Source organism: Hemibagrus wyckioides, linkage group LG04 (assembly GCF_019097595.1).
Source record: "Hemibagrus wyckioides isolate EC202008001 linkage group LG04, SWU_Hwy_1.0, whole genome shotgun sequence".
Classification (NCBI taxonomy): domain Eukaryota; kingdom Metazoa; phylum Chordata; class Actinopteri; order Siluriformes; family Bagridae; genus Hemibagrus; species Hemibagrus wyckioides.
The window spans coordinates 16,572,960-16,583,741 of NC_080713.1; the positions used below are offsets into that span (position 1 = coordinate 16,572,960).

Below are 10,782 nucleotides of genomic sequence, written 5' to 3' on the forward strand. Positions count from 1 at the left end.
CAACACTACTTTATATACAGTATAGGGGACTTCTGACACACACTGACGTACATGAATGACAAGTCAGTTTGCCACATTTCTGCTGCTAATACATTCTTATAAGACAAGACTATAAGACAAAAAAAATTCACAGATATTTGACTGATCTACACTATACTGCCAAACGTTTTGGGACACCCCTCCAAATCAGTGAATTCAGGTGATGTTTTTCAGGGGTTGGGCTTGGCCCCTTATTTCCAGTGAAAGGAACTCTTAATGCTTCAGCATACCAAGACATTTTGGACAATTTTATGCTCCCAACTTTGTGGGAACAGTCCTGACCTGATAGAACACCTTTGGGATGAATTAGAGCTCTTTGCAGCTATAATAGCTTCAACTCTTCAGGGAAGGCTTTCCACAAGGTTTAGGAATGTGTTTATGGGAATTTTTGACCATTCCTCTAGAAGCACATTTGTGAGGTCAGGGACTGATGTTGGACGAGAAGGTCTGACTCACAATCTTCACTCTAATTCATCCCAAAGGTGTTCCGTCAGGTTGAGGTCAGGACTTTGTGAAGTTCCTCCACACCAAACTCTCTCATCCATGTCTTTATGGACCTTGCTTTGTGCACTGGTGTGCAGTCATGTTAGAACAGGAAGGGGTCATCCCCAAACTGTTCCTACAAAGTTGGGAGCATGAAATTATCCAAAATGTCTTGGTATGCTGAAGCATTAAGAGTTCTTTTCACTGCTACTAAGGGGCCAAACCCAACCCCTGAAAAACACCTGAAATCAATGATTTGGAGGGGTGTCCCAAACTTTTGGCAATATAGTGTATCATTATAGATCATTAAAATAACCTGGAACACTAATCACCCATGTTGTAACAACCACACAAAGTTGACCAGTAGGCAGACAGATTATCCCTCAAAGCCTCTCTAAATCCTGATACACAATTCTACCGGAAAGCATTCCGCTTAAAGAATCCTGTTTCAGAGAAGTGTCTAAAAAGTTTTCTTGAACTCTTACAGCAGCATGAATTTCAACACTGCACTCTTCTGCCGAAGCCAGCAACTAAGTGCAATAATATCATTTTAACAAAATAAAAGTCACTTGTTCAAAGAAAAGATGAGAAGAAACTATGGAACAGTAGAACAGGAGTAGGAGTTATTGTTTGAAAAATACAATGTAAATACAACTGAGTGAAAAAACAAATGCCATTTTTTTCTCATATGAAAACAACTAAAGTTCTAAAGTTCAACTAAAGGCGTGTTTGTGTGGATAAGTAATACATCTCTCTCTCTCATATATATATATATATATATATATATAGTGAGTAACCTGTTTAATAACTTAGAACCACTACCTTTTTAAAAAAATAAAATTGTTAAAATAAAACAGTGATATGAGGGAATTATAAATGTTTCGTTTTTACCTCATCCCAAACTTTTTACCCAAAGGTTTTTAAAGTATATTATTGTTTGTTTCTCTGACAGTTTACTCACTTGGACAAGAACCCGACTTTTTTGGGGGGGGAAGTTTCTCTCTCTGACAAGCTTTTACTTTATGACAGAAGTTCATCCAAATAACAGCCCCCTCAGCTTTGGCAGAAATGTACCCTTCTCTGTTTGCCCCTCTCGGCCATGTTGACTGCTTCTAGCTTCACCCTACTTCTTGCAGAGGGGTCGAAACAAGCCGAACTCTTCCAAAAGGAAAAAATCAGTGTAGAGGGAAAACGGTGGCCGCGCGCTGAAAACACCGTGTCGGGGCACCAGAGCACATTTTCACACTCTTTCTTGCTCGATGGGAAAGTGAGTGTGAGCTTTTTGTGTCCGTCATGTGTGTATTAGTGAGTGTGTGTGAAGATGACCTGAGTCGGAGTGTTTGAAGAGGAGGAAAGTTTGAGGAAAAAGCTGTGCGGTAATAAAATGGAGAGAGGAGCTGAGAGTGGGCTGAGGAGGCTGGCGGCGCTGGAGACCTCGACAATCCTGCCCTCTTACTCCCTGCGTCGACTGCAGCAAAAACAGCGAGAAGGTGACGTTTCAACAAAAAAAAGTTATATTTTTTTTCCATTGTAAAATATAGTCCGAATCCAGTTAAGCTGTCTTAAAAGTTGCAAACAAAAGAAGAACACAAAAAACCCACCCCATTTAGCGCTTTATCGTTTACCTTTTTGTCCAGGCCTCGTGAAAACAGTTAGGTGCGCGAGCTGTGTAACATCGCCTCCTGCTCTTTGTTTTACAGATGTTTTTACACTGCGGACAAACACATATCGAGTTTTTTTTGGTCGCTCATTTTATAACGTTAGCAACATTGTGACATCAGTGAAATGTTTAAGTTGGCTGTTTGTTGTGTATGAGGTGAGCTTTGCCTCTTTAATTCAACTCTAACTAAAAGTTAACATTTTTTTGGCTACATTCCTTTCACTCGGGTTACCCTACAGAAAGCCGCCTCTGCCTCCATGATGCGACTTCTACTTGTTTCACCGACTTGTTCTGGGTCTTTAATGCTATTTTCCTGTTTCATATTATAACATTTCAGCTTGTCTTGTTAGCCCATACCTTTCTGACTCCAACCTCTCCTGAATGGCAGACATCTGAAACAACACACACCCACACACACACACCTGAGGCATCATTCAGAAATCTGAAACAGGGTCCACACACAGGCATCTGAGTCAGGACACACACCTGAAACAGGGTCTACACACCTGAAACAGGGTCTACACATGCACACACACACACTCAGAACAGCATTCAGATATCTGCTTGATGAAACAGGACACACCTAAAACAGGGCATACACACCAACAATGGCATGCAGGCATCTGAAATGGGGCACACACAAAACTGAACCTGGGCACATATACAAGAAACAGTGCACACACACACACACACCTGATCCAACTTAATACTAATCTTCATGAGCAGGGAAGCTTAAAGCTGCAGTTTGATAGGACAGACTGAAGCTAAGAAACTCTGCCTAGGTCAGAAACCTTTTCTGACTAGCCACAGCTGAACACGTGTTAATCTAATTTGGATACTCGACATGAATTTTATATTTTGAGGTTTCCTTTAATCATGCTCATGTTAGTATTAGTAACAGATTATTTGAACCATATTTTCTTATACTTGTGTAATAATGTCAATATAAAAAGTATGAATACAATGTTCTCAGATGTATGATGTATAAAATTGCACTGTAACAGAATTGTAAAGTCAGATAAATTTTTAAAACTAATGCTGACTTACGGCATTATTTCTACATTTCTGATATCTATAGCAAGTTTTCTGACATGGTTTCTTCCTGTTTTTCATTCTTACAGATTGATAGACTTTGCATTTCCGTAATACCCGAGGAGAGGATAGTTCTCTTTTGGAACTTGGTGTCTGTTCTTGTCATCTTTCAGTATTGTGGCATTGAAAGCTTCTGTCTGTGCCTTTGGCTGGCACGGGTTATGAGGATGTGCTGCCCGCATCGGGTACGAAGGATCCTGACGTGATGGGGTGCAGGACAAGCAAGGTCCTCCCAGAACCACCAGGAGACGTGCAGCTAGATCTTGTCAAGAAGGTCGAGCCTCAGCAAACTGATGTCTATAAGAACTTTATACGTGTGGATGGCAATGACAAAAAAACTGGCTCTCCTTCCCCTCAGGGTCAGAGTCATGCCACGGGTGCCACTAATTCCCCTACAGCAGGAAAAGGCCAGATGGAGCCTTCTGAACCACGGCGAAACAAAGTGGCCAAGTACCGGGCCAAGTTTGACCCTCGGGTGACAGCTAAGTATGAGATTAAGGCACTCATTGGGCGTGGCAGCTTCAGCCGGGTGGTGCGGGTTGAGCACAAGGGTACACGCCAGCCATATGCAATCAAAATAATCGAGACTCGATGGCGTGAGGGCCGCGAGGTGTGTGAGTCGGAACTGCGAGTTCTGCGGCGTGTACGTCATACCAACATCATCCAGCTGATGGAGGTTTTTGAGACGGCTGAGCGTGTGTACATGGTGATGGAGCTGGCCACTGGAGGTGAGCTCTTTGACCGCATCATCGCACGTGGTTCCTTCACTGAGCGGGATGCCACACGTGTACTCCGCATGGTGCTGGATGGAGTGCGCTATCTTCACATGCTAGGCATCACACACCGTGACCTCAAGCCTGAGAACCTGCTCTACTACCACCCTGGTGCTGACTCCAAGATCATGATCACCGACTTTGGTCTAGCGAGTACACGCAAAAAGGGTGACGAATGCCTCATGAAAACCACTTGTGGCACGCCTGAATATATTGCCCCTGAAATCCTGGTACGCAAGCCTTACACCAATGCTGTGGACATGTGGGCACTGGGGGTTATCTCCTACATCCTGCTTAGTGGCACCATGCCCTTTGAGGACGACAACCGCATGCGCCTCTATCGGCAGATCCTGAAGGGGAAGTACAGCTTCTCTGGGGAGGTGGGAATTAAATATTCAATCTTTATTCTTGTCTCCTGCATATTCTAACACCCAGCTGAACTGAAGAAGGGAATCAGGTTTATTTTTCAAACTGTGAATATAGGTTCTGACAATAAGATGGTACATCAGAGATTTTCTAAAGAAAATGAGATTTCTCTTAACAATCATTATTTTCCATGTTAATTAACATTAACAACACATGAACTTCAGTATTAATTCACTATCATTAAAGTTAAACAAATTGACATTCGGATAAAATGATTATTTATTGACTTATGTTTATTCGGTCCAGGACTAAAACAAATCCATATAAATGAGCAGTGTTGATGTTGGAACTGTGGTCTCCATGTGTAAATAGCAGAACTTGCAATTTAGCCTCAGCGTGTTTTCAAACCTGCTTCGTTTCAGTATCTTTTCTGAAATGGGGGACTTAAATTGTTAGTGTCTCATTTTCTTTCTGCCTGTTTGCTTTCACAAGGGAACATTTCAAGGCGTACCAAATATGTTTATGCAAGTCAAATGTCACTAAACTGTCCTCTCATTGGTCAGTGTGCCAGTTTATGTGCTGAGGTTCTGCTCATAGTAGTCATCAATCAAGTTGTGTAGACAGCAGCTTCACAAGCTTATTGTGGCTTTCTTTTTAGCTGTGGTTATTATAATTGATCAGTTTAAGCATGCACCAACGTGTCCTTGCTAAACACTGTGTAAATCTCTGTTTTTATATGTCTTAAAAATTATTCAGACCAAGATTCAGTGAGGCATTTTACCTGGTTCTTGGTCCAAGTTAAACCATGATTCATGTTGCGAGCTATTAACAAAACAAACACACTTCATGTAATGCAGTTCCCATCATGCATTAGCATACAGGTTGGTTTGTTGGTCTGTTTGGTCCGGTTGCTTTCCTACTACAAACAAACCACTCTAGAGTTTGTTTGTGTTCGAGACAAGGCCAGCTCATTCAGGTGGTATTGTCCTGATTGTTTTGGTGCGGATCTGAGCATAATTTCCGTGTTCATATATGTCGAAAAGAACAGAACCAAGGGAGAAAACTCTCCAGGTTCTGAAACAAACGCTCCTAATGAACAAGTGTGCAAATCCCTCGATTTTGGTATCATGTTGTCCATATTGTCAGTATTGTGCATTTTATTTACTTACTTATCCGTTTACTTTTGTTACTCATTGGTGATATAAACAATAGTTTATGCAGCTGTTCCTTATTTACTTAATTAAAGCATTAGTTGCTTTTTCAATCTTGCATCTGGTTTAGTTTGTGAATACTCATGTAAGCTTATGCTGAAGTTCTTTTGTCTTTTTCATTTTAACTAATGCATTAAATAATGACTGTTAAACAAACCTTAATGTAAAGTGTTACCAAATTTTGTGAGCTGCACGGTTCTTACAGGAAAAAGCAGCACATGAGGCAGAAATCAGTGCAAGTGTTTAATCATTGTTTTGATAAAACACAAGGCAGAAAAGAGGATTCAGCATAATGACAGCAATGATCAGGGATATTTCTAGAAATCATTACTGTGGAATGTGACTTCGAGCATTGGATCTACTACAGTGAATTGATGAATACAACTAGATGTTGATGTCCTAGTATTAAGCGGAATTTAGCTATAAATGTTTCAGATGTGTCTCATTGCTGTTGCACCAGTTGTTTAGTGTAATTACACTTAATATTTTTTCTTTGCTGTGGTTATGCAGCTCTGTGCCTTGATGTATTCAGGGCTCACTGGTGGTTTGTGGTATAGCATAAAGACTGCCTGTTGTTATAAAGCTACATGAGGACATGTAGACATTAAGCCAGTCCATTCACAATCTGCATTCCTAAGCAGAAATATTCCCCAGAAGGCCACTGTCACGACACCAGAAAACAATACCCCAAGAACGCCTGGCCTCTCATCCCTCTCTGCATGTCTGCTATAAACTTTATTATAAACCTCCTTTACCGTAAATGCTCTCTTGATGAATGAATTGATTGACAGACCAATTCTAAATTTATGGTTGTGCTTTTGAGGGAGTTTGCTTTGTATCGTGGATTCTGTGTTTGTTTGTGTCTTTTTATGCGTCTTTTGTGAGTGTGTGTGTGTTGACTGGATGGTAACCAGAGCTTTCCTGTGATCACATCATGTCCCACACTAACCCTTTGCTGCAGTGATGTCTGTAAGGTTGTGTGCGTCAGTGTGTCTGCGTGCTTACACAACAATCTGTCGGCTTTTAAGAAAAAGAGTTACACAAAGCAACAGAAGTTTGCTTTCTGTTCTCTGTGTGGGACTGTGAGATGTAAACAGCAAGGTTACAAATTAACAGACAGTTTAATTTGTCATATTAGTCAAGTTAAATGTTTACAGAACGTTTACGTTTTCTCATGGCTTGCCTCAGTGAGCGAATTAATCTTCCAAAAATGACCAAGCTCATGTGGATCAACTTCACCTAAAAAAGCCACTGCTGGCCATTTCAGTTCTACACTTCTAAATATGAAGAGACTGCTCCTAGTAGATGCAGAGAATATTAGGTTTCTTTATAAAATGTTTGATTAATTGACACTTCATTGGATAAATTTAAGTCTGGATTGTATTTACTTTTATCTTGCTTAGGATCTTAAGATATATATATATATATATAATTTAAAAAACTCCTTCAAAAAAGGTACTAGAACAACTAGTCTGGATGGAATGGGATTTTTTATTATTATTTACTTACTTAATTGACTCCATGCCATATAAATAATAAACTTGGTAAATGTTCATATCAGACAGACATGTGTAATGTAGTAGGTCAAGAAGTAGCACATCAAGAAAATCCAGAAGGTCATACCGAAAGTTTGAATCTATTGATTACATATACACAAAATACTACATGGGACTTTGTTCTAAACTCTGTTTGTGTCATGAGAAAAGTCTATTTCTGTATTTCATGTCATTTTCTTGCTCTCCTCACCCCAGCCGTGGCCGAGTGTGTCCAACTTGGCGAAGGATTTCATTGACCGCGTGCTCACTGTGGACCCGAGCGAGAGGTTGACGGCCGGCCAGGCGCTCAAGCACCCCTGGATTGTTAGCATGGCTGCTTCGTCTTCCATGAAGAACCTACAGCGCTGCATCTCTCAGAACCTGCTCAAGAGGGCGTCGTCGCGCTGCCAAAGCACGAAGTCAGCACAGTCGACACGCTCCAGCCGCTCGAGCAAGTCAGGCCGAGCACGGCGTGTACGAGAGAAGGAGCTGAGGGAGCTCAACCGCCGTTACCAGCAACAGTACAACGGCTGAAGACAGGAAGCCACAGTCACGCCTTACGTGCTGGTACCGACACTCTGGGACCCACTAGACATGTGCCGATAATCTTTACAAGGACAAAATTTACAAACGTATTTCAGACTTTTATGAGTGACCCAGAATTCTATTCAGAAGATAGCTTAATGTTTTATCAGATTTAAAAGCCTCTTCACATGGATCCTTCTTCGTGAAGGCATTCCTATAATCCTGTTCACCAAATTATAAATCAGTAAAAGGTTAAAAAAAAAAAAAAAAAAAGGATGGCAAACAGAACTGTCACTTGGTCTTTTCTGACTGAATAATAAATTTAGCCACTCTTAGAATATCTTTATACCTTATGAAATTCTTGCCGTGAGGGAACCTCAAAGAATAATCTGCATTATCAAATATAATATCGGCACATGCCTAGGACCCACATGCTGTGAGCAGAGGAGGTAAAGTGGCACAGGAGTGGTGTGTACTTACGAGTCTTATTGAAGAACTCTGAGAGACGACGCGCTCGCTGACCACAGAGCCAATTAGCAAAGAAGTATCTTACTCACACTCCAGTCCATCTTTGTGCTAGTGTTTTCCCTTCATGTTCATGTTATTTGTATTTTTCCTCCTTATTTATTTATTGTTCATGTTTTTTTTCATTGTTATATTGTCTATGGAGTTACTGTCTGATTAAGCCTTTACCTGATTGTATTATCTGTTGAACAGAATTCTACATAATGAAGTTGCTGGAAGGACTACTAAATCTGTGTTGGCTGTTTTTAGACCTTCCTGATTTTTGCTGTGAATTATTTTTGTTAACTGTTATAGTTCTAGGTAGTCACTCTCTAGGGTGATCTTGATGCTGTTAATTATTTCCCATTTATTACAGTTTATTGTGCCAAAAATCAGTTCAAATATGAAGGTTAAACCATGCCTTTTCTTTCTAAAGAAACCACTTGGGTGAAGTAGTTATTTATGGGAGCTCTTTTACAGCGAGTTGTCTATTGATGCTGCTTCAACTGTCAAGTAATTCCTGTCACCTTTAAACATTTTGATTTACAGATGGATCTACAGTATATAACATTGATTTACAGTGTGTATTTATCTTTAAATAAAATTAACGCTCAAGCACTTGAGCTAATATGCAGTACTTATGATTGCATAAGTTTCATTCAGCTGTAGCCATGTTTTATGTGTGATCTTATTCCAGCGATCAAATCAATCAGCTCGTCAAACCATGTCACATATCTGATACTTAATTCAGCGTTTTTAAACAGTGGGTATGTTCACATTTTGTTACCAGGATCAACCTGCTATCTTGTCTTAATTTAGGAATTTTCCCACATTTGTGAAAGTTAACCATTAGATTTATTATTAAATTTTAACACTGTATTCATTTGGGAAAGGAATGAGGTGTTTTTGTTGTTTTTACCCACTGAAGTGACCAAAGACACATTTGAAGCAATAATAGCTCATTGCATATATACTTTCTTGTTAGTGTAATCATCTGCTATACCTTTCTCATTCCAAAAATAGTTATCATTTGGGAACATTGAAATAACATTGAGTGATATTAAAAAGAAAAAAAATTTTTAATTCTACTTCTTTTGGGAAAACCACTGTTTCATAATTTTGTTTTTTAACTGAACAAGAAGGTTGTTTGAAGGGAGGAAATTTAAGAGTGTTAATAGATTGAATTTATACCTGATGTATTAATAAAACGAATCTTTGCCAAATTGCCAGTTTTAAGGAAACATACCGGAAAAGAAAGTATGGAGTGTAACAAAATCCTGGAGTTCTCAAGACATTCAGTATGTGGAGTTCAGTTGTTTTTGTAAACCTTGTTTAAAAAATGTTTTTATTCCCCCATTTGATGAAGTTGATCCAACACTGTCTCTTGAAGGAAGAGTGTAAATTTGTGTTGTGCTCATGTTGGTTTTGTTTTATTGAAGATTGATGTTGGATCATGTTAAATAACTTTTTCCCCCCAGAATAGTGAATTGTTAGTTTTTATCAAATGTCTCAATTAAAGAGTTTCATTTAAAAGGTTTTAAACAATTATTCTGATGTTGTTCAGTTTTCTTTCTTCTGTTATTTTAGCAGCAACACTGTAATGGACTAGTATACCATCCAGGGTAGATTTTCAAAACCTTCTGCCTGGTGATCCACCACAACACTAAGTGAAAGAAAGTGCTTACAGAAGAGAAACAAATGAATTTTAATACTACATCTAAAGTGTCATATTTCTGTTCATAGAATTAAAGACACACACCGATCAGGCATAACATTATGAGCACTGAGAGGTGAAGTGAATAACACTGATAATCTCCTCATCATGGCACCTGTTAGTGGGTGGGATATATTAGACAGCAAGTGAACATTTTGTCCTCAGAGTTGATGCGTTAGAAGCAGGAAAAATGGGCAAGCATAAGGATTTGAGCGAGTTTGACAAGGGCCACATTGTGATGGATAGACGACTGGATCAGATCATCTCCAAAACTGCAGCTCTTGTGGGGTGTTCCCGGTCTGCAGTGGTCAGTATCTATCAAAAGTGGTCCAAGGAGGGAACAGTGGTGAACCGGCGACAGGATCATGGGAGACCAAGGCTTACTGGTGCGAGTGGGGAGTGAAGGCTGGTCCTTGTGATCCGATCCAACAGACGAGCTACTGTTGCTCAATTTGCTGAGGAAGTTAATACCCAGTGCATGACGGGTCAGGGCTGTTTTGGGAGCAAAAGGGGGCCAACACAATATTAGGCAGGTGGTCATAATGTTCTGCCTGATCGGTGTAGATTTTCATTTTAACGCATGCCGCTTAAGTGTGCTTAATCTTCTTGCATACAGTGGTAACTAAATTCTAGATCATTTAAAACGTCTTTTTTAGAGTTTCCAATTGTATAGCGCCACCCTGTGGCCATAACCTGAATCATATGTAGAGCAGCTGTAATTATTAAAGTTCAATAACGTACGAGGTAATGAGTTGTGATTAGTTTTTTTTTTTTTTTTTAAATCCAGGCTAATTTATAATCCGGACTCCGTAAATTGATAAGATTATAGAAAATCAGTGGACAGAAATGTAAATATAATTGCCCTTTATTAGATTTCCAG

General features: G+C 39.7%; 1 protein-coding gene across 1 annotated transcript; it reads left to right on the forward strand.

The window, feature by feature from the left end:
• The first annotated feature begins 1,586 nt into the window (after window positions 1–1,586).
• Window positions 1,587–9,714, forward strand: pskh1 (protein serine kinase H1). Its single transcript, XM_058388305.1, has 3 exons — window positions 1,587–2,012; window positions 3,304–4,427; window positions 7,376–9,714. The coding sequence occupies exons 2-3, from the start codon at window positions 3,480–3,482 to the stop codon at window positions 7,691–7,693; spliced, it is 1,266 nt and encodes a 421-aa protein (XP_058244288.1). The 5' UTR covers window positions 1,587–2,012; window positions 3,304–3,479; the 3' UTR covers window positions 7,694–9,714.
• The last annotated feature ends 1,068 nt before the right edge of the window (window positions 9,715–10,782 follow it).

Bases quoted from the DNA above. Each gene is read 5' to 3' on its own strand.
- pskh1 (XM_058388305.1), top strand. From the start codon at position 3,480: ATGGGGTGCAGGACAAGCAAGGTCCTCCCAGAACCACCAGGAGACGTG. The intron at 4,428-7,375 runs GTGGGAATTAAA...TCCTCACCCCAG, and splicing joins AGTACAGCTTCTCTGGGGAG to CCGTGGCCGAGTGTGTCCAA.